Source organism: Postia placenta (assembly GCF_002117355.1).
Source record: "Postia placenta MAD-698-R-SB12 unplaced genomic scaffold POSPLAscaffold_16, whole genome shotgun sequence".
Classification (NCBI taxonomy): Eukaryota; Fungi; Basidiomycota; class Agaricomycetes; order Polyporales; family Adustoporiaceae; genus Rhodonia; species Rhodonia placenta.
Genome location: NW_020169847.1, coordinates 190,746 through 216,670, shown reverse-complemented (window position 1 = coordinate 216,670; position 25,925 = coordinate 190,746). Strand labels below are relative to the sequence as shown.

Below are 25,925 nucleotides of genomic sequence, written 5' to 3'. Positions count from 1 at the left end.
CATAAATAATCGTCGGAGGTTTTAGCGGTAGCACAGATATCCACTAGGTAAAAGTCACTTGCTTTGGTAGTTTCACTGCCACAGGATTCTCTGCGGTCCTGCTTCTGAACATCTGGGCACATACGCCCTGGGCAGCATGGGCAGTCTGACCACCTTGTAAAGGCATAATAATGTAGGACCCCTTATCGCCCTAGATAAGTTATGCTACAGTCTCCGAATTTGACGAATGAAATGATTGATGGCGATGCTAATGTTGCTGTACACCCGAGTCTTCACACTTTCCCGGTAACTACTAGCTGGTCATCCCGCCCAATTCATTCATCTACTGGTTGCTTGTTACATTCGGACATTCTATCAGTTGGCTGTTCAACCCACCGTCACCCTCACCGCCAGGTCATAGGCCCATCCACCTTCATGCCCCCACCGAAGCGAGGCCGTCCGCCCAACCTCACTCTCGAGGTGAATCCCATCAAGCGGCCGGGACATGCGAACACCATTATTGAGCTTGAGACACCCATTGACCAGCCTGTCAATCTAGAAGATGACGAGCCGCTGCAGTTGTCATCGCCTTCCTCGTCGAGTTCGGGCTCACCGGTCGAGTACCCCTCCGCTCTCGAGACTGATTCTGACGCCAACTCGGACGAGTTTACGAAGGACCTAGCGGCCCTCGAGCGGCTGCGCAAGAATGTACACAAAAATCTGCGTCTGCGCCCCCTGCGCTCGAGCTCCTCCTCTGTGTCATCCTCGCACACACGGCAATCATCGTCGCCGTACACCGCCTGGTCTGATATGTCTGAGCGACGCTCTCCCAGTCCGACAAGCAGCATCAGTCCTGCCAGTGTCTACTTCACACCCACGACAGAACTCAGAGGAACTCCTCTTAGCGCTGTCTATTTCAACCCCGACAAATGGCGGCTGTCGTCCATCGAGACACAGCAACCTACGCGAGGGCTTGATCCCGCCATACTCGTTGCCCGCCTCTCCGCCCCGACGCGTCCGTTGTTAATTGATACAAGACCCCTCGTTTCATTTATGGCAAGCCGTCTGGACAGGAGCATCAATATGGCTATACCGTCTCTCATCCTGAAGCGGTGTCGCAAGCCAAACGGTGCGTTTCACGAGTTGGACGCGCTGCGTCAGTATGTCACCACCGATGACGGAGCCCGCATCTGGGACGACATGCTCGGCAGCGGGGACTGGGATGGCGACATCATCCTGTATGACGAAACGATGGACGAAAAGGACAGGCACAATACGCAGGCGACTGCGTGGGCCTTACTCGACGTCGTGGACCCACTACTTGATCATGGCAGTGCAGACTACCTCGAAGGCGGCTTCGCGGCTGCCCGGCGCCATCCATACCTGCGACAACTCATTATAAGGGATGATCATGTTGACGCCTCTTCCCAGGACGACCCACCAACTGGTAAAAAGAGCGGAGGTTTATTTCAGCTGGATATCCCCTCCGCTGGTCGCTCCAGAACATTACCCGAAGTAGAGCGGCCGCCTGCGTCTCCAGCACCTCTTATGCCTGCCATTCACTGGAACGTATCCGGCGATTATGCCTCTCCATCTCCACCTCCATCCCAGACCGTTTTTACCCGCCCTCCACCACCACGTAGACCGAGCGTCCCAACATTAGGCAAGCTCGACACCACGTCTGCCGAGAGGTTGAACGCGGGTATGCCCAAGCTACAAGTTCGTACTATGCCAGTCAAGGCAGCTACTCTCTCTGCACCACCCCTCCACGGCAGCGATCCCGCCTCATTCCGTTCTCGCTCCCGCTCCCCGTCACATTTGAATCTCACCTTTTCAAGTCACTCCCCTCCAGGCTCAGCACAGCTCCTATCACCGAGTATAAATTCGTTCAATGAACTCCTTCCACCACCGTCCCCTGCATTTACTCGGTCTAGTTCGCCTGCGACGCCTATGCCACGGTCGCCGCAAACGGCAAGGCCAGATTCTTCACAGCCACCGACCACGGAGGAGGACCCATATCCCGTCTTCACCGTCTCCACTATCCTTCCAAATTTTCTTTATTTGGGTCCCGAAGTAACCGCCGAAGAGCATGTCGAGGAGCTGCTGTCACTCGGTGTTAGGCGAATATTAAACATCGCTGCTGAATGTGACGATGACCACGACCTCCGCTTGCGGGAAAGATTCGAGCGATATATACGTATACCAATGCGTGATACTGTCGAGGAAGACAACATCACGCGAGGCGTGCGTGAGGTGTGCGAATTGCTAGGTACCAAGCTTCCTTTTCGCACCTTGATGCCCTGCTCATCTTCTTTCGCTTGGTAGACGATGCGCGCTTACATTCGGCAGCGACCTACGTCCATTGTAAGGCTGGAAAGTCGCGTTCTGTCACGGCTGTCATGGCCTATCTTATCCATGCGAATCACTGGACACTCTCTAAGGCATATGCCTTTGTCCTCGAGCGTCGGAAGGGCATATCGCCCAATATTGGTTTTGTCTCCGAGCTGATGACGTTCGAGGAGCAAGAGCTCGGGGGCAAGTCGATAGGTGTCGTCAAGATCGCGCCAGGTAGCGCTGAGGCAGATGGCGAGGAGAGCGGCGGCGCAAGCTCCGGTACGGGCACCAATTATCAGGTCGCATTAGGCGGTCGACGCCCGCAGCACATCCGAGAGAGCCTGCCCCCGATGTTCACGCGAGAACACTCATTCAACATCGTACCCATTTCCACGGTCAATGATACCGCCATCATCGGCGACTCTGGCCAGGAGATGGAAATTAAAGACGCTACAGGGCGGTACCGGCATGCCCGCCGTGCCCCCGTGGACGAGGCCACTTTACAGCCTATGCGGCGTGTGAGCAAGGCAGGACTGGAGAGTGCCACGTATTTATAATTGGATGGATGATCTCGTATATAACTGTTGTTCTGTTGTTCTGTCTGCATAGGTTTGTGCATCTGGTACTCACTCTCATTTTTAGTTTATGCTTTTATTCGATTTGTCGCGGACACCTACCATAGCACATATACCACGTCGCACCTCGTCTACGCATTGCCATGTACGAGTACGGAGCATACATACAGATCGCATCTATCGCTGTCCTGCGCATTATTTACATGTCTTTCAGATTGTGCCGTACGCAATACGTCCATCAATCACTGTTGTCTTGACCTTGGCCCCGAGTATGTCGGCGAAAGGCACGCTGTCATCCATGATGTCTGTGTCGAGCACAACGTAGTCTGCCTTTTTGCCAGGGACTAGCGAGCCTACGTCTTCATCAGCAAATGACGCGTAGGCCGCATCCAGTGTCATCCCTTTCAACGCCTCTGAGCGCGTAAGGCGTTCCGCCGGAAACCTGTGTATTTTGATACGGTGAGACCGGGCTTGCGGGGAACGGCGAGCCCCTTACCAGCCTCCTTCCCCGTGAGGGCTTTCACCATTAGCACCCAGTCTAGATACCGCGGCGTAGAAACCCAGAAGGGGATTGATGCCTTCTACCGGGAAATCGGAACCAAGCGGAAGCACCGCCTTCTGCGACGACCTGTCCATCCCGAACGGTCAATTCATGTGGGGTCTATTAGTGCGCAACACCATATGAAGGGCCTCGACAGACCTGAGGAGAGTTCGATACGCATACGCGCCCTTGATCCTATCCACGCCCTACAATGTGACTCACGGAGTCGAACGAGGGTTAACCATTGGAAGGATAAACTCACCAGCCGACTTTCGGCATACCACATGTCGCTGGTGCTGTCTTGCAGAAGCGTCAGGCGATGAACAGCCGGAACTGTGCTGGACACTCACGCATGAGTGGGTTGGACACTCGTGATCACTGCGTACGCCAGAAGTGACATGAGAACACAGAGCCCGTGCGAGACCGATAACTCACCGCCTAATCTGCCAGCTCGCTCCAAATCTTCCATACGCATGATTTGGGCGTGCTCGATCCTTGGTCTTCGCTTGTCGGCCACCTTGGTGTCGTTGTGTAGTAGTGCTTCGAAGATATCAAGCACTGCCTTGTTTGCTCGGTCTCCGATGCAGTGAATATTCTGTTATCAGTTTCGCGACTGGTTAGCTTCGGTGGCGACACCGGATGCAAGATGCGTGATGGACGTACGACGCCCCAGCCTTCGTCCCAGAACCGTGACACGGTTTCCTTCAGCGCCGCCTCCGAGCTGCGCATGAGACCGCGTGTCGAAGGATTATCTGAGTATGGCTCGAGTAGCGCCGCTCCCCATGAACCCAGAGCACCTGCTCAAACGTTGATATCAATATTTATGGCATGTTGTGAATTGTTGAACAGCTTGCCATCCGTGAAGAGCTTTATGCTCTTCATATTCAGTCTCTCGTCCTTTCCAAAGTCTTCCAACTTTTCGAACCGGCCGCCCCAATATTTGGGCTCCTCTTCGTTGCCCATGGCATACACGCGAATCTTGTACGTTTTTAGTGTTGATGCAATGCTATCAACAAGGACAAAAAGATCGTACCGGCATTTGACCACTATCTGCTAGGCTACCAGGTCCGAGAACATGTGAACCCAATTACCGTTAATCAATCATTGAAAATATACTGACCTCTTGAATACCTTGATCATTTCGCTATTGACTGCCGCATCATGCACGCTTGTTAGACCAACAGCGAGCGCATCTTTCATTGCTCTCTCGGCATGCTCCCGCATCAGCTGAGGCGTGGGTGGAGGTACAGGTATCAACGCCATAGCGGCATCTAGAAGAACACCTGTGCTCTATATGTTAAGTCACCTAATATCGACAGCACGGTAGCAGCTATCCGCGGACACGACTTACCGGTAGGGTCTCCGCTTGCGTCTCTCACTATTTCCCCGCCCTCCACGTCGCCCGGTGCAGGCCATTCGCCTCCCGGTATTTTCGCCTGCGCAATGTCGAGTGCCCGCGACGATACCCAGAGCGCATGACCATCTACACGAGACAGCGCGAGCGGCCGGTTTGCGAGCAGCGGCCGCGACTCTATATCCGCCTGTATGCACCTTGGTCAGGTTACGCGGCGGACGAGAATATAGACACCATCGCTACCTTGGAAGGGAAACCACCTTTCCAATTCTCCCACCGCGTCTGGTCCCACCCAAAGCCTTCGATCCAACGCTCTGTGTCGGCCAGAACGTCCGGATGCGAGTTCACGTACTCCTCTATGCTGTCCAGAACATCTGTTGATGTTCGGGTCAGAGATGGTGATTGGATATAAATGACGTCCTTGAGCAGAACGATATCCAACGCAAATGCCATAAGGAAGACGCATGGAAGGAATGCACAGATCGAGCAGATAGAGGGACTGAGAGGGACGATTTTGCTGGATATCACACCCCTTCAAACGTTTGGGCTACAGTACGTTCAAGCGACAGAAATCTATCCTATGAGAGCCTCCAACGCGAAGAATGAATTGTGCCTTGGCCCAAAGAAAATTCGACCAACCATTGATGGTCTTAGCAGCTTCGAGATTGAGCTGCATCTTTGCGCCGTACATCATAAGATGTGCATGAGCATCTGAAGTGTCAGATTAGAAACTATGCGTGTAAGTGATAACTATATGAAAGCGTACCTGCAAGCCCAGGAACGACGATACTTCCTTTGGGCGCATGGACGACTTTGAGTGGTTTCTTCGCCTTCGCCTCTCCACCATAGAATTTATGGATCAATTCGGTTTGATAAATATCCCAAGCCTCCTGTACTTCATCTATGTATGCGAATTATATCAGTGAGCCCGCCATAATATGCCATCCCGAGTGGGATAAGTAGGCATAGAAGCAACGGGTGTACGCGGCGTTTGTGCCCTGTGGCTTCCGCCTTGTGATCTCGGGGTCGCGTTTCGATCACGACATGCGCGGTTTACGATCATTCGAGCAGGGAAACGCACCCAGTGAACCCGTGGAGCTAATCCTATCCCGCCTTACTAACACGCAGTCCACGCTCGGTTTCTCCTGGTCGACTGTGTAGATTTTCGCGCTGTCGGCGCACAGTGCATAAGACTCTGGCAAGATTTTCACTGCACGAGAATGTGCCCCTGTCCGCGAGAAATACGTGGCAAGTCCAGCAAGAGCAGAAGCTGCAAGGACAAGAGCGATATGGCGAAGCGTGCCTAATGAGCCGCCGCTTGCTGCCTGACTAGGACCTCGTGGGACAGCGCGGGCAGCAGGAGGGGCGTCGGGTGTTTTATGCTTTGGCTCAGGCATTCTCTTCCGTGACATCCCAACTTCACAGTTGTCTGGTGCTGTGGGGATCGTGCCGGGACGGGCAAGTCTCTTGCCAAACTGGGTAAGTTAGTAGAAGTTAGTTCACCAACGAGACACTTCTCACGCTTTGGGACAATCAACCCGGATCCCTTAACCGCCGTGTCTTGACTATCTCTTCGTGGTAAGTATATAGCTCTTCCTGGAATGAAAGAGCCTGGACGACAGCCTTTCCAAGATTGTCTTGCACTCGGGATAATCCACTCTTAGTATCCGAGCTAGTCGGTCACTGCAGGACCCCGGCGAATCCCCCAAGAGCTCTGATCCCGCGCGGACCCCCCTCCGGGGGTCAGCCCATGGTCGATTTCGGGGGAACTTCACATAACCTCGCCTGACGGTCAGTTTTGGGGGTAAATGGCATCTAACGTCTAAACATTGCAAAAAAGGCGAGAAATTGCAAACAATCGCGCGCGCGATTGTACCATTGTCACAAGGCCGTACATAGATTTAGAAGTACCGACTACTACACTGAGGCCACTGATTGACGTGGTACTAATCTCTCTACTTCGGATCTTTGTATTTGCACAAGATCATTAGACCTATAAATTCCTACTTACATGAAGTTTGGTATCGAGAACCGATAAGTAAAGTAACATAGCGACGAAGCGGTATCAAGAAGCAATCGAGTGAGACGTCACCGGTATCATCGTACCTTTCCGGCACATTTCGGCACCCGTTCCGAGGCCGGATGGACCTTATGTTCGGGGGTCGAGGATCATACCTCGCCCCGGACGCCTGCTTTCGGGGGCACCTAGCTACGGTTGGCGGGTGGGCGCAGGTCTAACTTCGTGCCTCAGCCGCTGATCGGTCCTTGCCGGGGTCCTTGGTGTGACTCAGTTGTAACGTATAGTGGCAGTAATGGTCTATAAATGTTTCCATTATCGATGGATACTGTGTGTGATATCTGCGCCTACATCATGCTTACATAATATACCTTAGGTAAGCAAATCGTCCATTGGATTACTGAAATGGAGTATGTACCTAAGATAACAACTACGATAAGATGGCCGAGCATATGGTATCAAGAAATAATCTGAGTTGCGTTTACTTGGCGTGTCGTACACAACTTAAATGCGCTAGGAACCAGCCTGTATATGAGCAACTTTACTAATACTCTCAAGCATATCATGATGCACACTTACTGCGGTATTTGAAGCAGCTATATTTACTCAAATTTCATTCTAGAAGGAGAACATACCAGTGTTGGGCCAGTCGTCTGCCAGTCGTCCCAGTCGTTCCCACGACTGGGGCGATTAATCGACGACTGTACGACAGTCGAAAAGTCGCGGCGACTTTTCCCACGGCTTGCGCAGACACGGCCCGATTTTCACGCGCCCGAAGAGTCCCAAAGAGGCATCGGATCAAGGGATGAGGGGGCCCAATGACTTTACTTGGCTGCCTCTCTCTGTCATTGAGAGATCTATTCGACTTCAAGATGCCGCAAGGATAGAAAAGAGGGTTGGACATATTTGCAGGATGAAGTTGAGTTGTATGAGCTTCTCGACTTCTCATCTTCAATGCAGAAGATAGTATTGACTGAGTGCTGAGTCTCTGCCAATAGGATATACATGTATTTTCATTTACATATCTTGCTAACATCACATCCTGTTGTGTACATTATTTTGTGGCCAAATCTCCCTCCATTCCCGCATCACCTCTAATGTCAGGTGTGACTGAATGGTCGTGGGAATAGTCGCCACCGTGGGAACAGTCGTCGTCGTTTGTAGTCGTTTCGACTGACATCATGCGACTAAACGACAGTCGCACGATCATTCGACGACTCGCACAACACTGGAACATACAAGGCTAGAGGGAGATATATATGGAGTTGCAAGACGTGTATATTTACAGACTCGAAGCAGGACCTTACGTAATTGGACATTGGCATAGTACACTTTGCGCTGTCGCACCTCAAGCCTTCAGATCTCAGTGCTCGCATATTCTTCCTGAGCAGCGAGTAACTCATTTATTTGTATAATATGGCGCGAATACTGTTGAAACGCGCAGCCCCGCGTGGTCAGGAACGAGCTCGAAAGCTCGGGCACGCGAGTAGCCGGGGGCCGGAGGCCCCTATCGTAGTATATAACGACCCCGCGCGATGTATGTACCGCACGCGATTGTCCCTTACGGGCATCGCTACGCCCGTGGACAAACGCGCCCCGCGCCGTTCGCACCGTTGCTCCAACAAATACTGCTCATACCTTGAGAGTATAGCATACACGGCCAGAAGATACTTCAGCCTACGTTTGAACAGCCTGCAGATGCCCGGGGGACAAATGTCAAGTTTGCACCCCGGTCAAAAATGCTTGATCCTCGTGCAAATCTATCGATTTGACCTACGGCTGGCATGCACGGGTGACCAGCAGCTACCCATATCGCAGTTTAACCCGCGGGCAAACACTGCATATCATGTGACTTGCACAAGACACGACAAGGCATGCGCGACAAATCTGAGAAGTTTTTCATCTTGCCCACCCACGTCTCAAATGTCTCAATATCGTCTTGCATGTATTTTGAGCCCCGTGCTCCTGGTGAATGTACCAGTACCCTGATCTTATGATCAGGAGCCTGTTATTCTGACCTTTTCTGCCTTAGATCCATATGCCAGCTCGCCTTCTGCTTCATTCTGAACCATCTGCAGAGTTCGGTGAGTTACTTGTTATTTTTGTATTGCTTTCTCTTACAAGCTACAGTCTGGTATCTTAGGAGTTGAATGTAAATGTACATAATTAAGCAATTACATCTGCGACTAGCTATTCTCTGTATGTTCTCACACAACAATATGGTCAATGGTACCCTGGGAGACCGCGCTTGTATCACGTGAGCAGAAATCTGCTTTGCACGGGGGTTGAACGAATTTGCCCGCGGGGCAAGCGTGTGAGTGGTTGCACCAGGCATAAACTGTCGTGGTTTGCACAGGGCGCAAAGCGCTTTGACCGACGTGCAGCTTGTCAGCGGTTAAACCCAGTTTATACGGATCTTCTGGCCGTGTAGGTCTCCAAGCATCTATCACTCAGTTATGGTTACATAAGCGCCCCATCTCCCATGCCGCCGATGCCGTCGAGCAGAATTCAGCCCTTGTTTAGATTACGTAATGGTCCGTCTGAGGCTCTGTCACGCTGAGATCTATCACGGGGTACCACACGAGGCAGGACCCCATAATTAGTTACCATATCTTGACCTGCGCCCACCCGCCAACCGTACCTGGCACATAACCTGACCGCCGTCCGGGCCCCGTTTCGGGGGTTTGAGATGTAAGATTTTGGCTCCAGAGGCCCCCTTTTCGGGGTTTTCGGGATCACAGCTCTTGGGGGATTCGCCGGGGTCCTGTCACTGCCCTCTCGCTTCTAAGCACACATGGAGCAACTCGCTGTGCTGTGCCTTATCATCATCTTGGCGCCAATACCATATGATGTAAAGTCGTGATGACTGTGAATGAAATGAAATCTGAAGCTCGAAGCTTGAAACGCAGGAGTTGGCACATGGAAATATCAATCTCCGACTCCTTGCCATCACGCCTTCCAAGACATGCAGTCTACTTCGTGCATTACGAGCATAAGACAAGCCCACTGATCGATGTCAGGGGAGATTGTCAGAGTCGCCAATCTTTCCTAATCCCATCATCGCACTAGTTCTGCCCCCCACCACGATTCATTAGTATGTTATGACTGATTCTGTGCGATTGAACTATATCTCCGCAAGTACACATTGTCGGACCGAGCAAACACAATGTCAAGCATCTATAGAATGGCGAACGTGCGCTCGCTATCCACATGGATCCTAATGTTCAAGACGAGATGTGCGAGTAATCTCGCGACATCGATGAGGCTCCCCGAAACCTTTCCTGGAAAAACATAGAATTACTTGCAGCTATCGCCGCACATGAAAATTACTGAGTGCTCATCTATAAGAGACCCTTTATTCGTGAAGTACATGTGGCACATTTAAACGGCATATGATTGGTCTGCTGAAGGTATTGTCGGGAGATCTTACCCCGCGTTCTGGCACGATCGTCGCAATCCGGCCGTCGTATGAGCGCTTCGGAGCTAGATCGCCCCATATGAAGCGGGGCGCCCTCGCGCGTGATTCCTGCGTCCCTTCTTCTCCAGCCCTCATCCACTACCTTCCAACTTGACTCTACTAGACACAATGTCCAAAGCCGTTGTCCTTGGAGCTGCAGGTTGACAAAATCGGCTCCGATCTTGCGCGATCCCTGATCATATCGTGCAGGTGGTATCGGGCAGCCGCTCGCTCTGCTCCTCAAGTCGAATCCGCTCGTAAAAGAGGTGCGACAAAACAATCTGATTATAAATTGCACAGTACTGAGCGACACGTAGCTCGCTCTCTTTGATATCGTAAACACACCTGGAGTTGCGGCCGATTTATCCCATATATCCACGCCCGCAAAGGTGTCAGGCTACCTCCCGCCGGACGATGGTCTCAAGAAGGCGCTGACTGGCGCAGATATTGTTGTGATCCCAGCAGGTGTACCGCGGAAGCCGGGTGTAAGTTGTTCACTCGCTCCACGCGTATTGCCCCATTGATAGCTTCGTCCAGATGACCAGGTTAGTTATAGTTCAATTGGTCGGGTTCATCTGCTGTTTGCAGCCGTGGGGACCACAGTGTCTCGATGTTCTTTGGCTCAGATACAAAGAGTTTACCAATCAGCTGATCCCCCCATCGCCCATCGCCCCACATACTGAGCGTCGATTGGGCGGCGGTCAGTGGCGGAATAGCGCTGCGTTCACCAGGTCCCAGTAAACAAATATCAAGTTGGGATGTTTCTGTGGGGATTCTGGACAGCTTAGCTTGGGCACGATCCACTACGTGAATGAATAGCACCCGTTGTTCACCGGTCAGCTAGCTGTTTCAGTCGTCCAAAGCGGCTGGGACAATTAGTAAATGTCTCTCATAAATATTCTATGCCACGTTACCGGTGCGCATTGGACGCTTCGAGATTTTTGAATTTAAAAGGGCGATTCTACGAGCTCCGAGGCGGGGGCAGGAGATGCATGCGCTTCGTTAGACGCAGCCTATTTGTGTTGATTCGCTATGCTGCCATTACAAGGCACCGAGAGTCGATGAGGCCGTGAGCACCAGGTTGTATGTGCAAATGCCGGAACTCAATAGATCGACGATTTGCGTTCAGATCTGGGTTACTACATTTCTTTCAGGCCATTGAGCTGGAGGTACATGTATGCGGGAGCATTGTTGCGCTTACTGCACCCAGTTCATTTACTTTGTCCATCGGTGTGCACGACGCCACACAAAGGTCTTAGTTTCCATAGCTATGCAGCTAGCGATGCTAGGGCCGTGTGTCCGTGTGCCGCCGGTTATGTTTGTACCCGACCAACTAATGCCATCCTCCCTCTCGTTCTCATCCTGAGCAATTGATTCTGACATATATTGGCCTGATATAGAGATGACCTGTTCAAGGCAAGTGATCTCATGGTTTTGCGAATTCGTCGGCTCACCATATAGCCAGATCAATGCAGGCATTGTTCGCGATCTAGCGACTGGCATTGCTACCGCAGCGCCCAAGGCCAGCATACTGGTGATTTCCAACCCCGTCAACTCGACCGTTCCTATTGTCGTTGAGGTCCTCAAGAAGCACGGCGTATTCGACCCCAAGAAGTGCGCTTAAAATTATTCAAGTGAGACTTGTATACTAAGCGTCTGGCAGGGTCTTCGGAGTGACCACGTTGGACGTCGTGCGCGCACAAACATTCGCCGCCGAAGTACTCGGCGATCTATCTCTGGCATCGAAGCTGACGGTGCCCGTGGTCGGCGGACACAGCGGTGTGACGGTATGCTTCTAGCTGTCGTCATCCAATCCGCAGCGCGGGCACTCATGACCGCCGGCAGATCGTTCCTCTCTTCTCTCAATCCTCCACTCCCCTTCCCTCGGGCTTCACCAAGTCTGATCTGGAAGCGCTCACGACGCGCGTCCAGTTTGGTGGCGACGAGGTCGTGAAGGCCAAGGACGGTGCTGGTTCCGCGACGCTGTCCATGGCGTATGCTGGTGCAGAGTTTGCAGAGAAAGTCCTGAGGGCACTCAATGGCGAGAAGGGCATCGTTGCGCCGAGCTTCGTGCACCTCAGCGCTGACAAGGAGGGCGGCGAGGCAGTCAAGAAGGAGATCGGGCAGGACCTAGAATACTTCTCTGTCCGGGTCCAGCTTGGGGTGTGTTTGCCGGTTGTGTCGGTTGGTCGTGGTAAAACTGACGGCTAAAACATCATAGCCCGGCGGTGTTGAGAAGCTCCATGGCCTTGGGTCGATCACCGAGTACGAGCGGTCCCTCGTCCAAGCTGCTGTACCCGACTTGGCGAGCAACATCGATAAGGTACGTGCACGATCGAGTCATTCCGCAGCAATAACTGAGCCGGTATGGTTAGGGTGTTTCCTTCATCGCGAGTCCTAAACTGTAGAGGTCGGAAATCCTAGGAAGAACATTGATAGCAGAAACAGAAACCCGTTGTACCATATACACATTCGAGTAAGACTGTACGAGTGCTCTGTTCCGGGATAAGAAAAGTGTGCGACAAGACGACTTGCAATGGGGAATAGCGGAGGAATCCGGCCTACAAATCTTACCGATTATACAATGCGATTGTTAACTCATTGTTAACGTGCCTTTATCTGATATGATACCCTTTGATTGCTCCGGCGCAACAAAACTGGAATAACTCTCCCATTGCCGTTACGTAAGCAAGACATAATAGACCCGACATGCACATATGCAAGTTTGGTAACTCTACACTAAGCTACCGCAGCGTGCTCTCACCATCACCCCCAACGACAGCCGCGTTGTTTGCGTTCTCAGTGCTCACACCAAGGCCATGAAACTATAGACCTACCGCTTGAGTACCTCCTCATTGGAACGCTATCTAAAGCTAGCTATGAACCCCTCCTTCGACCTCGCGAATGGCACCGACGCCTCTGGACCGGCGAATTCTTCTAGGCACGCGTCGCCGGCATTGCGCCCTACAAAGGAGCTCGAGAGTCAAGTACCATCTGTTACGTCTGGCCACGAACCATCGTCCTCGATCGCGTCTACTTCTGTTGCGCACTCGACAGTCACAAGCCCTTTGCAGCCGGTATTACCCCTGCTGGACGTATCTCATGGCGGCGACCATGTGCATTCTAGCCTCGAGTTACCACCAGAAGTAGCAGGCGCAGACCTATACATTGCGCGTAAGTCGATCAGACATTTGTACTTTGTTCATGTGTTGAATGGCAGTGCTGCATGCAGCGGACGGCAGCTTCGTGGAAGTCTCCTCCGGCGAAGCTGCACGGGTGTTGAAGAAGCGCTATGATCAGTACATGGGCGTCGGTAAAGATGTACGCTCGCCGTACGCCATAACTGCGTTTATCAATCAGCATGGCCGACAGATGTACCGGGTTGGGTGAGTCCCGCTGCACTGTCTGAATATGCATATATACTGATACCCTTGCATCTCAGACTGCGAGGGCTGTCTGCACCTGCTGCTTCTGCGGAGGCTGCAGAGGACCTTTCAAGTAAGCGATATACGGGCATGCATGACCCGCGCCAGTCAATGCAACAAACGAAGCGGCGGTCGCGCATGAGTGTCCATTCTTTTTTACCATCGGCCGTGTTCAAGAATGGGGCCGCTCCTCCACACCCTCCCTTACCTCACCCGGATGGAACGCGATCACCGCCTCTCAGGAAGCTCAGGAAAACTCGTTCCATTCCTAATCAGCTCGGGTCGGGCTCGGAGAGAACATGCCAACAAGTCCCGCCGACGTCGAGCACTGGGAGGCCACACGCTCATAGTGTCTCCAGTGCAGATGCATTCCGCGAGCCTCCCTCGGATGTCAAGGCGAAGGCTGTCCAGAGGGACATGTTCGCAGATGTCATGATGTGGTCGACCTCACCTGTCTCCCCACACGTGTCAAGCGGCCCGTCCTCGTCCAAGCAGAGCCTGCAACACTCTAATGATCCGCATGGCACGCACTCCGCAGATTACATTGTTAATCCTTTCGGTCCCGGCGTGTCGTTCGAATCACCATCTTGGCGCTCAGGATTCCACGCTACTTCCTCGCGTGCACTGCGAGAAATGCAGTCTTTCGAGTCAGGGCTGACGGCACGAGCAGATCAGGGGAAGGAGCCCCGTGACGTCGGCACTAACGGTGACACCCTTGAGTCCGACCTGGAAAGACTGCCGTCGATCCCTCTCGAGGAGGAGCATCAACATACCGTACTCACACCACGTCGTGAGACCATGATGCATTCGCCTTATTCCACTGAGGTCTTCGATGTCTTGCAGACATCACGGGGCTTACCTTCCCTGGATAGGATTTCGCCGATTGCTCGTGAGACTACGATCAAACTCTCACTTCGGGCAGAGGAAAGTGTTGCACCTCGCGACGACCCTCGGTTTGTCATCTGGGGCTACGTTGAATCGGACGACCAAGAGAATGTTGCAAGAGCAAGCATTGCTGATGTCTCATCATGCAGCTCTGGCGTGTCGCGGCGAAAGAGCTTGCGGCATAAGCGAACTACGAGCCCTCCGGAGATAGTCGCAGACGCGGACTCGGTGAAGGAGGGCCCCACGAAGTTGCTCGTTGCAGCCACCATCGAAAGATGGATCGCCCAGCTGTCGAGCGAGTTCAATTACGACGAGCTGATCGTCTTCTTCTTGACGTATCGAACCTATATCTCACCGCTCGATCTAGGCCACCTTTTGATTTCCCGATTTCACTGGGCGCTGGGGGAAACCTCCTCATCACGAGATGAGATGGTACGCCGTATCGTGCGCGTCCGGACTTTCACAGCGCTGAGACATTGGGTGACCACGTTCTTCGAGATCGACTTCGTGCCTAACCGAGAATTGCGGCTGCTCTTTGCAAATTGGTTGAATTCGCTTAGTCGGGATCCGATCATACAGACCCTGAAGGACGCCCTTGTAAGTGATCATCTTGATTCGTGCATGGCTATGTATATTGATCATATTGCACTGTAGAAAATTGTTCGGCAGCTTCGCAAGGTGTTCCAGGACCGGAAAGATATGCATCTCCGCAGGCTGTCGATGCATCCGGGCGGGCAGCCAAACGGCTCCGCCTCTCGTGTACCTGTATTGGACCAGGCAGCTTCTGCAGGGGCGGGCTATCCCTCCGGAGCACGGGAAAGCATCGACTACGAGATTGACTTAGATCTGGACTCGGGACTCAACGGGAAGTCTACCTTCGGGGGCAATCTTCCATCTGATCGTCACACTGCAGGTCCTGTGGAACTCGCTCCGCTTCGCCAGCCTCTGCATCTGACATTCATGCCGTATGGGAAGAAGAATACCACTACCCTAGCGACACCAATCCCTAGTCCGCTCCTGATGCCGATGCCGAACAGCTCTCTGTCGCGTGTACTGGTCAACACAATCGGACGCCTTGGACGATGGAAACGCGTTCTCAACTCAAGAGCTACGGGGCGCTCGATTTCGAGTGCATGTGGTGACGTCTCGGCTTTCGATGTAGAGGCAAATGAGACCGGCGACTTACTCCTGGTGCGCGGCGGGGTTGAGCAGTATCTTAAACTGGTGGAGACACAGATGTCTCAGGTCACTCTAGTTGGGAGCAGCCGCTCTACTGGTGATCCACCGTCGATTGCTTTGACCCAGGATACAAGCACGGCTATGGACGGTCGAGCGCCCGAGCGATCGTCGCCGCCTCCGCCATACGACGTGAATAATGCGCAGACCGAGCCTTCATCACAGGACGATGCTCTATCCGATACGTCGTCCATTCGACCTGTCTCTAGCCTGACTGCATTTTCGGAACACGAGGATGTATCCGATCCACAGAGCGTCCAACGTGCTCACCATTTGACAAATGATCAGCTTGAGATCGTGTCTATTGACGACCTTGATCTGTCAGACCTATCATCCGATGAGGGCATATCCTTGTCCCCGCCACCCGGTCTCAAGAAGCTTCCTCGGCGATTACCCACGCGCCGTGACTTCGAGTTCGTTCGGCGCTCTGCTACGGATACTGTGTCATCTATGGGTATACAAAGCCACTATTCCACTATGTCTGCGGAGTCGGGTTCATCGGCAGGGGTGGAGCTGGGCAGTGCCATTCATTCATGGCAAATGCATGCACTCGTCGACTCTCTTAGCGACGAAGAAGAGGACGGCGATGTTGAAGCCGCCTTGCGTCGGTTGGAGGGGCAGATCAACGAGGAAAAGCAGCGAGCCAAGCAATCCAAGGTCGATAGATGGGTGCAATCAATCCAGAAGCGACACGCTGCTAGTCGCGTCAGTGCTGATCCTGATAATGTTGGCTCTGATGATGAGGACTACGGCGATGGCGGATGGCAAAGTCGGGGAATCAGTAGGTCAAACAGCCGTAGTCCGTCCAGGGCATCTATCTCGTCGGACGGCCGTAGATCCACCAACTCTATGATTCCTATCACCGCTGCTACGTCCACGACCCCTCCCAGTGAGCCTCCCTCGACAGACGAGAGCAACATGCCGTCGGATCCTCTTTCAAATGCTCCTGCACACACAAAACCGCTCGCCGAAGACGCCGTCCCACTCGAGATCCTCCAGAGCCGAGTGGAATCGGTCGCTGCTACTAGTAACAGCGGGTCGGGCACGCCGTTGGGACATGTCACCTCCACCCCAGCACTTACCAAGTCTGTTCATCCCGGGAATATGAAGTGGCACAGATCTTTCGTCCTAGACTACCGCGTGGAAATGCTTTTGCAACACTTCTCTATGATTGACAGGGAGCTGTATGTCAACATCCACTTTGCGGAGCTGGTAACACCGCATATGGTGGGTACACCCCAGGACACGAACGTCCTCGACTGGTCACAGTTCTTGCGGGAGAGGGCACGGCTGAAGGCCGAGGGAAGGGCGGGACGTCAGATCGGGACCCTTGCTGTCGTCCGCGGGCGATTCAACCTCGTCACGAACTTCGTCATTTCCGAGATCGTGCTTACACACCCGAGTCAGCGGATGCGGTTGTTCACCAAGTTCGTGCGGCTATCCTGGGTAAGTAAGCACATTCTCGTCCTGCGATCGCCACACTAACCCCCTCGCAGAAAGCGTACGAATTGAAGAACTTCAACATGCTGGTGGCGCTGGTGGCTGGCCTCAGAAGCTCGTGGGTCGTGCGGGCGATGCAGCAATGTGCCGACCGGCTGCGGATCTACGACAAGCGCATCTTGGACGATCTAAATGCGTGGACCACCCAAACCGGGCACTTCGTGTACATACGACAGGCCCTCGATGCCATGACGGAGCCCAAGCCGACCGAGGTGGACTCGCAGGACGTGTCGGCTGTCAGTACCGATGGTCAGTCAACTCGGAGTCGAGCAACCTCGGATAGCAAGCCATCATCGGCTCCTGCTTGTGTGCCTTTCTTTGGTACGGACTCCTCTCGTGCGAAGAGTTCTTCTACTGACGTGTGTCCATACAGGTGTCTACTTATCTCAGCTTCAACCTTACACCGACCTGCCGGATCTCATCGATCCCACGGAACCACACGAGCCAGTAGGGATCGATCCAGTATCCAATACCTTCGAGCCCCTTGCACATCCTGAGGTGTTTTCAACACTCGCCTCGTTGCCCCCATCCTTGCAACTGGAGCCGCTGATTAACGTCCACAAGCAGCGGCTTGTCGCAAGTGTCCTAAAGTCGTTCGTTGACTCGCAACACCTTGCGGCACGCGTGCAGTACCCAGTAGACAAGAAGCTCTTCCAGCGGTGTTTGAAGCTTCGCGGTCTGGATCCTGATACTTTAGAGCGTGCCCTAGCCCTGTTTTCCGAGGCGAGGTAATGTTTGTTGTTCTGTATGATTGATGACATGAGAGGCATGTACAGCGCCTCGTATCATGATTGTAACGTCTATTAACGTATTCATGGGTGTATGTTCGCGGTTTTGCCTATGGTGATTGTAACGTCTGTTGCTTGTTCCCATTTATGTAGATCTCTCGGTATGTGCGTCGCATCTAGCCCCTGTGTAACCCGCGTTGGATAAGTGGGCAGTTCGTTTTATTATACAAACAGTGTCCAGGTATGTCTACGTAATGTTCAGTCTGCGAACATCCCGCCCTTCGCAGGCGAACCCTCTTGAGCGCCTTCGGCCGCTTTGTGCCCGGAGTTCAACGCTAGTATTTGTTGTCTCCAGTCCTTGAACTTGGCTAACAACGTCTCCTGTTCCTCGGACGATCCTACGCTCGTCTCTTCCTGCTCGAGTGACGATATGGCATCGGTCAGTGAGCTCTCGAGACGACGGAGGGTGTCGATATAAGCATAGGGGTTTCCGAGCGCATTGCTCATTCTTGGATTGTGTTCCCCTCCCGTACCCGGAACGGATTCTCCTGCAGCGGCTGGCGAGCGTACGGTTCAGGGTGTCAGAATATTTGACGTCATGGTTGACCCGAGTCAATTATACCTTTCGGATCCGACTTAGGATACACCTGAAGTCAAAAGAGGTCGATACTTTTACAAATACATTATAAGTTGGACCCCCTACCTGTCCCGGATTTTCTCGAGTTGGTGACGGAGGAATTGCGGGACGGTACTGGCCGGGGAACTTCGCATCCGCTAGTAAGATCGAGCCAGGTGTGAGGCGCGTAGAGGATGGTAGAGAGGAACAGACTGACCTTCACCCATAGACATTTCTAATGAAGACAAAATTTAAATATACAACGAGAGAGATGTTTGAAACGAGACAAGGTATGACTGCGGTCACTGAACATTCAACGTTTTCAAGTTGAAATAGCTCCACTCCATAGGTGGAGCCTATGACGTACTGGGTCACCGAATATATACTCTTTGTCGAGCACAAATCTCACTCATACGATGACGATCTTTGATAACTTTATACTTTGTTATTCATATACAATTTTGATACATGGTTGTGAATATAGATACAAATAGCGATTGCATGACGGCTATATCTAATACCCAACTACTGCACCAGGAGTCAAGACAGTGTCGGTGTCGTCTGCGATTGCTTGCATTTTCTCATCCTGCGCGGTCTCCTCGCGTCGTTGGCTGACGTCGTCCTTGCGGATGCTGGACAGCGCCTGCAATATGGATTGTGGGAAGTACGTGAGGGCCGGCTCGATGCTCAGAGCGTCGGGGGTGAGGGCACCGGCTTCGTCTGAGGACGTCGTCTCCGATGATGACGCTGACACCTTGCGGCCGCGGGCGACCTGGAACTCCGGAATCGCAAGTGAGGATGTATCGCTAGAGGGGGTGGTGATCCCGTGCTGCGAGCCGGTGGGGGACGATGACTGGGCGTAGTCGCGAATGTGTGGACCACTGGACGATGTGGCTGCCACGGAGTCAGAGGAGAAAGGATCGCTGGACGCAGCCGCCATCAGCGCGGGCGGTACTACAGATACCCGCGCATCGCCAGTCTCCGTGTCAGGCGGTGCCACTGGCGCAGTGGAGACAGAGGCCTCAGGTTCCGTAGGCACTGTCTCGGCGGTGAGTGCGACAATAGGGACCTTCTCCTTCTTGGAGCGACGCAGCTTCTTGATGCTGAGGCGGCGCCGCTTGCCAGCGGTCTTCTCGACATCGGTGACATTCGCACGACGTGCACGCCACTTCTTCCTGAGCATGTATACTGCGTACTTCGTCTCGCCAACGATGACGTCGGAGTAGGCCTGTAGCGAGAGAATGCCGCCAAGGAGGCCCACGAACCAGAAGTAAGGTTGGCTGAAGACAGTGACAAGGAGATAGCCGAGGCCAACGGAGAGCATGAGGTACCAGACGACAAGGTGACCGACGTGCGTGGTGCGCGAGAGGAAGCTCTCTGGGCGGGCGAACTCCGACTTCGAACGAGCGGACGTGCCCCAGTTGGTAATGTGGACGGTGAAACACGCGAAAAGCTTCGAGGGCAGCAGACCAAAGAAGTACTGTGGCAGTGTAAATTAACGGCATGAAGTCATGAAATAGATAAGCATACCATGAAGCCGTAGATACCGAACAGAAACTGGCGGGGGTCGCGCAGGCAAATGACGCCGTAGATACTCTTGATGACAGCGACACCAAACATAGTACCGAGCCAGATGAGCGGACGGAGCCAGGTTGAGGGCGCGTACAACATGTGAATGACGGTAGCCGTAAGGACCATAGGGTACAGAAATTGCTTGGTCGTCTCCACGGTCAACCACTAAAGGGCGTCGTAAGACTACAACTCCTTGCCGGAACTAGCTGACTTACGAATCGGTGGTACGCAAAGCTCTTGGGGAACCAGTACGCCTCACGGAAGAAACTCTTCGACCAGCGTGTCTGCTGCTTCACCCAACGAACGTAGCCGGCAGGAGTGTCACTATCGCACATGGCGAGGTGTGTGTAGCCTGTCTTGTGACCGAGAGAGAGTATACGGTTGGAGAGATGACGGTCGTCTCCGAAAGTGGTCTCCTTGCCGAGGAACGATTGCAAAATCCATGGACCCAAGACCGAAATAAGGTCCGACGTTTTGTAGAGACCAAGCTGCATAAAATAGTGTAAGCGCAAGGGCTGGGCGCCGATCAAACGTGCACTTACGGGACCGGACAAGCAACCAACACAACCGAATGCACTCTGGCAGGCACGCTCAACGTTGAAGGCGAACCAATATCGGATAGACGACATGAGTGCCAAGAATGACTCAGACTTGTTCCAGATGCGAACATCTCCTGTGACGCCAGCAAGACGGCTGTCACTAAAGAGCAAGGCCATCATATTCTTGACCGCGTCGGGGTAGACATACGTGTCACTGTCGGTGGTGAGCATAGCATCCTTGGTTCCGAGTGCATATGCTCCGACGACGAAAGCCGTGAACATGGCATGCCGTTTGTGACCGTGCGGTCTAAAAGTCACTTAGCACATTTAGACCGCGAACAAACAGAGAGGGACGTACTGAGAGAAACAGATGCCCTTCCAATCCGGCCAACGTTCCTCGGTAGCCTTGGCGTGAAGATAGTTGAGCATGTGGTTCCACGCGACTTCGTGCGCCTCGGCCTGACCGGGACGGGTCTTCTGCGTGAGCCACATCTTGAAGTATTCCCAACGCGACAATTTCGGGTGACCAAGCGTGTTCATGTGCTCCCAGTACTTCTCCTTGTACATGACTGATAGGAGAACCGGGAGGTGCGAGATGAGGCGCTGATCCTCGGGGAACGCCTTGCCGAAGGCATCAGCCATGGCCAAGTCAGGACCGTCGTTGCCGTCGACGACACCAATAATGTGCTTAACAGGATACTCCTGAGCCTGGAGCGACTTGAGACACTGCACTGACGTTGAACACCATGACATTTAGTGGAAAAAAAGAGCACGTACGCCGGTCCAAGCTTCCTCGTCCTCACGGTACCCGACCACGGCGATACTACACTCAGGAAGTGGAGCAGGCACCGACGTCGGGATCTCATCCTTCGCGGCAAGATGCTCAGCAACACCTTTGACGATCGGCGACTTCTTCGTCATTTTGTTCACTCGGCTACGGTTAAATGAAGCGGCAATGGTCTGCACTGTGAAGTCTGATATGCGCGAAGGATGAGAAACTGATACCACGTTGCTAGAAACCGACATACCGATGACCAACAACAATCCGTACATTCCAAAGGACCACGGGCCCGCCGTCACGATTTTAACCCGGAGGCCGTATCCGACGAGGAGGGAAATGACGACAGCGAGACTGATAGTGATCTTGAACGTCGCCGCTACCTTGCGAATCTTTGGCGTCTCACGCTCGACAATGTTGAAAGGCGGAGCGCTCCACGGGTGTTGTCTGTCGGCCATCGCCGCCTCAGCGAGCGGAAGCGTTGCGGTAGATGCACTCGGGGCGAAACACTCGATCTCCGGGTCGACATATTCGAGCGCGGGAGGAACCTCAGGCGGCGGCCCAAGGCCGTCATCGTCTTCGTCCTCAGATTCGACGTCGAGGCCACTCGACGAGGAACTATCGGTCGAGTTGGCGCGCGAAAGCTGTGGGAGGCCGCAGTAAGGCTTGAGGTCATGCACGCGGGCGTCCTTGGCAAAAGCAGCTCGGACGTCGGTGTCGGCGAAGGGGTCGCGAAGGTTGGGCATAGACGGCGAGGGGCTGAGGGGCGCTGGCGAGCGGATGCGATTGAAGTCAATAGCCTCGTCAATGCTCTTTCCTGAGCGGCGGCGAGCCGGGGAAGCAGGCCTGAGCAGCTGGTCGAGGTTTGGCGTCGACGATGACGCAAGAGGCGAGCGGAGCAGCGGCGAGGAACCATCTCGAGCTGTGAACTCCCTCAGCGAGGAAGTAGACGGGGAACGAGAGAGGGATCCCTGCGAGGAACGCTGGCGAAGACGCTCCGCCCACTTGTTGCTGCTGTTCGCACGCGAGAGCGGTGGACGAGCAGATAGACCCAAGGGGCTCGACGGTCGACTAGGACCCTCGACGACAATAGAAGCAGGCTTAATGATAGCGACGGCCTCCGGGGTGATGTCAGAAGTGAACTTGCTGTCGACAAGCTTGGACTCCAGGAGCGAAAAAGGTTTATGCTTCTCGTTGTCGGTCGAGGATGATGTAGTGCCGGACGATTGCGAATCAACTCGGATGGTCGGGATGGGAACCGCAGCGTACGTCGATGAGATTGGAACATGGCGGTCGGCGTCTGACGACGAGTCTGAGTGAGACGTGTCCGAATGTATGGACGCTGAGCTAGATTTCTGAGCATCGGTGCCTATCCATTGCGCCTGAAGCCTCGTGGGTTCCTTCCGATAACCCTTTGATAGCTGGTGGACATCAGAGATAGAAACTTATAGGCGTCAAAGAACCGCTCACCTTAGAAAATCCAGGAGCTCTGATCCTGGAGAAGGATTTGGGCGTACTCGGGCTGCTGTTCGGCGTCAACAGCTGAGTATGCACATCCGGGGTCACTGGCGTGGAAGCTCGCGACTCCGAGGGGCTTGCAGCGAAGCTCCTCGAGCGCCTCGGCGAGAAGTAGGACGCCTGAGGGTGTTGTAGCGCCGGAGATTCAATAGGAGACATGTTGAAAAGATACAAGCTTCAAGAGTGAACGATGAACGATTGGAAAGTAAGTGCGAAGTCGTGAAAAAGCTGCGAAGTTGCGAAGGCAAGCAGTAGGTGAAATCTGTGGTGGGGGCGGAGACATCCTTTATACCCTTGGCAAACGGATAGAATGCGAGGCGCATCTGGACAGACGGATGTCGGGATCGGGTAAATGAATTTGACGGGCGGAAAAGTGTATGGAGTTGTACATTGCCATCCGTATAGCCGTGCCAAATGCGGGTGTTCCGCACATCCCACGCAAGGCACCTCGCGTCTGGGCGGCGTTCGCATCCGTTTTAGGAACGGATACTGGTGCTCTGCCGTACGAATCGCAGCCGTTGGTCAGATTACCAACGGGTGGATTCGTGCACCAGTATGAGTCAGTGTAGCAAATCCAGTTGGCTAGGACACATACAATCTAATAATTTTCTTCGGGAGCTTCTGCGCTTTCTACACGGACCTTGTTGTGCAAGTGGACGGTTACCAGCTTGGCTCGGGGATAGGAGAGTCGGAGACTGGGGAGCGGGTGAATTTGCGGCCGTCTCGGACATTGTCATTTTTGCGATCTTAGCTTCCAGAAAGTTTCATAAAACTGCATGTATCCGGTTAGCGTCAGGTATTCCACGTTACACTGAGATGCTGGGGTTATGGAGACGACTTGAGCGACTCGGACAAGTATCCATATTGGGACAGCATTTGATCTGTGATGCGTGACGATCGAGAAGTGTCACAGCGGTCATCTGTCACGCTGTCCCGACTTTCTGCCATCGACTGACTCGGCGAGGCACAATCCTACAATCCTTGCCATATCGCCTGCTATTTTGCCCGAGTCGCGTATTTCGTTCAAAATAATGCCTGGCGAAGAGAACCTCCAAAAACATATCGATGGCTCAGACAGTGAGGGCGAGGAGAGCGACGTCGAGGAGACATTCGCTCAAATCGACATCGATCCGTCTAAACTAACACCACTTTCGCCCGAGGTTATCTCCAAGCAGGTATGCCTCCCCAGTTATACTCTAATGTTGCATTTCCTTACGCGTCTTTCAGGCTACTATTAACCTGGGTACGAACTTCGTGATTGCTCGGTGCACACCATCATAACGATATATGTACAGGAACCATCGGACATGTCGCACACGGAAAATCAACAGTCGTGAAAGCGATCTCGGGGGTAATGACTGTGCGATTCAAGAATGAGTTAGTGCGGAATATCACGATCAAGCTGGGTTACGCAAACGCAAAAGTGCGCATAGCCCTCTCGCCACCGCGCGATATTTTTGACCGTTGGTTGTGCAGATTTACAAGTGCGAAAACGAAGCATGTCCGCGACCAGGCTGCTACCGCTCATATCGCTCAGATAAAGAAGACAACCCCCCGTGTGAACGCCCAGGATGCGGCCACCGAATGAAGCTCATTCGCCATGTCTCCTTCGTCGACTGTCCCGGTCACGACATTCTGATGGCTACCATGCTTAACGGTGCCGCCGTCATGGATGCCGCATTACTACTCATTGCAGGCAACGAGACGTGCCCTCAGCCACAAACATCAGAGCATTTAGCTGCCGTCGAAATCATGAAGCTCGAGAACATCATCATCCTGCAGAACAAAGTCGATTTGATCAAGGAAGCCCAAGCGCTAGAGCACCAGAAGAGCATCTCCGCATTCGTTAAAGGTACCCGAGCGCTCGCTCCCCCTCTATTCGTTCCCGCTGATTATTGGCTTAGGCACCGTCGCCGAGTCCTCACCCATCGTTCCCATCTCCGCGCAGCTCAAGTACAACATCGACGCAGTTAACGAGTACATCGTCAAGCGGATACCCATTCCTGTGCGCGACTTTACCACGGAACCTAGACTCATCGTCATTCGGTCCTTCGATGTCAACAAGCCTGGTGCGGAAGTCGACGAGCTCAAGGGCGGTGTTGCGGGTGGATCCATCCTTACTGGCGTTCTGCGCCTCGGACAGGAGGTCGAGATCCGCCCCGGCATTGTCACGAAGGACGAGCAGGGACGCAACAAGTGCAAGCCGATCTTCAGCCGCATTGTCTCGTTGCACGCCGAGAGCAATCACCTCCAATTTGCTGTGCCCGGTGGGCTCATTGGTGTTGGTACTCGTATCGACCCCACCCTGTGCCGTGCGGATCGTCTTGTTGGACAGGTGCTCGGCGCCGTCGGAAAGCTGCCCAAGATCTACAGCGGTAGGTGCTTCCGTCTAGATTCTCTCGCAGTAATTGACACTTGGACGCAGAGCTGGAGATCAGTCTGTTCCTTCTGCGTCGATTACTCGGTGTCAAGACAGAGGACAAGAAGCAGACAAAGGTGTCGAAGCTTGTGAAGAACGAGCTCCTGCTCATCAACATCGGCTCGACGTCTACGGGAGGACGTGTGCTCAGCGTCAAGGCCGACCTCGCCAAGATTCAGCTGACGTCGCCCGCGTGCACAGAGGTCGGAGAAAAAGTCGCACTATCACGTCGTATAGAGAAGCACTGGCGGCTCGTCGGTAAGTCTTATCCTGACTTCACCCCGCTGGAGCTCCCAGTTACTCACAACCATCATCAGGTTGGGGAAGTGTGCAGCGTGGAACCGTCCTGGAAGTCGATTGAGCGCTATGTGTAGTGATGTGCATTTGTTATCTGTATCGTTAGAGTGTATCTCTACGTTGGCTGCTTTGACGACCGTCCTGACGAGTTTCAT

General features: G+C 53.4%; 7 protein-coding genes across 7 annotated transcripts; 4 read left to right on the top strand and 3 right to left on the bottom strand.

The window, feature by feature from the left end:
- Positions 1-543: 543 nt before the first annotated feature.
- On the top strand, positions 544-2,855 carry POSPLADRAFT_1078974 (hypothetical protein; the record flags this gene model as incomplete). Its single annotated transcript, XM_024482973.1, has 2 exons — positions 544-2,227; positions 2,305-2,855. Coding segments are annotated over 2 exons (2,235 nt in total), but the record flags the coding sequence as incomplete, so codon positions are not given.
- A 243-nt stretch (positions 2,856-3,098) lies between these two features.
- Positions 3,099-6,180, bottom strand: POSPLADRAFT_1049656 (hypothetical protein; the record flags this gene model as incomplete). Its single annotated transcript, XM_024479811.1, has 14 exons — positions 3,099-3,330; positions 3,385-3,516; positions 3,589-3,635; positions 3,692-3,762; positions 3,865-4,024; positions 4,093-4,150; positions 4,277-4,407; positions 4,463-4,487; positions 4,550-4,712; positions 4,781-4,970; positions 5,027-5,157; positions 5,423-5,494; positions 5,550-5,684; positions 5,865-6,180. The coding sequence occupies 14 exons, from the start codon at positions 6,178-6,180 to the stop codon at positions 3,099-3,101; spliced, it is 1,863 nt and encodes a 620-aa protein (XP_024334698.1).
- Positions 6,181-10,386: 4,206 nt separating this feature from the next.
- POSPLADRAFT_1060977 (hypothetical protein) lies at positions 10,387-12,665 on the top strand (the record flags this gene model as incomplete). Its single annotated transcript, XM_024481326.1, has 8 exons — positions 10,387-10,417; positions 10,468-10,523; positions 10,575-10,742; positions 11,723-11,871; positions 11,921-12,044; positions 12,103-12,420; positions 12,479-12,580; positions 12,633-12,665. The coding sequence occupies 8 exons, from the start codon at positions 10,387-10,389 to the stop codon at positions 12,663-12,665; spliced, it is 981 nt and encodes a 326-aa protein (XP_024334697.1).
- Positions 12,666-13,376: 711 nt separating this feature from the next.
- POSPLADRAFT_1089020 (hypothetical protein) lies at positions 13,377-18,026 on the top strand (the record flags this gene model as incomplete). The annotated part of the gene is made up of 6 exons (XM_024483068.1): positions 13,377-13,431; positions 13,490-13,643; positions 13,700-15,164; positions 15,222-17,249; positions 17,300-17,624; positions 17,677-18,026. Coding segments are annotated over 6 exons (4,377 nt in total), but the record flags the coding sequence as incomplete, so codon positions are not given.
- Positions 18,027-18,211: 185 nt separating this feature from the next.
- Positions 18,212-18,958, bottom strand: POSPLADRAFT_1071479 (hypothetical protein). Its single transcript, XM_024482448.1, has 4 exons — positions 18,865-18,958; positions 18,735-18,805; positions 18,654-18,678; positions 18,212-18,588 (listed from the first exon to the last, which is right to left on the bottom strand). Exons 1-4 carry the CDS (start codon positions 18,878-18,880, stop codon positions 18,290-18,292), a joined length of 411 nt encoding a protein of 136 aa, XP_024334695.1. The 5' UTR covers positions 18,881-18,958; the 3' UTR covers positions 18,212-18,289.
- Positions 18,959-19,161: 203 nt separating this feature from the next.
- POSPLADRAFT_1155004 (glycosyltransferase family 2 protein) lies at positions 19,162-23,213 on the bottom strand (the record flags this gene model as incomplete). Its single annotated transcript, XM_024486902.1, has 8 exons — positions 19,162-20,127; positions 20,178-20,384; positions 20,435-20,707; positions 20,762-21,065; positions 21,117-21,484; positions 21,536-21,692; positions 21,810-22,957; positions 23,007-23,213. 8 exons carry the CDS (start codon positions 23,211-23,213, stop codon positions 19,162-19,164), a joined length of 3,630 nt encoding a protein of 1,209 aa, XP_024334694.1.
- An 816-nt stretch (positions 23,214-24,029) lies between these two features.
- POSPLADRAFT_1071478 (hypothetical protein) lies at positions 24,030-25,922 on the top strand. The gene is made up of 7 exons (XM_024482447.1): positions 24,030-24,229; positions 24,282-24,297; positions 24,350-24,477; positions 24,531-24,906; positions 24,959-25,429; positions 25,480-25,731; positions 25,791-25,922. Exons 1-7 carry the CDS (start codon positions 24,086-24,088, stop codon positions 25,832-25,834), a joined length of 1,431 nt encoding a protein of 476 aa, XP_024334693.1. The 5' UTR covers positions 24,030-24,085; the 3' UTR covers positions 25,835-25,922.
- Positions 25,923-25,925: the final 3 nt, after the last annotated feature.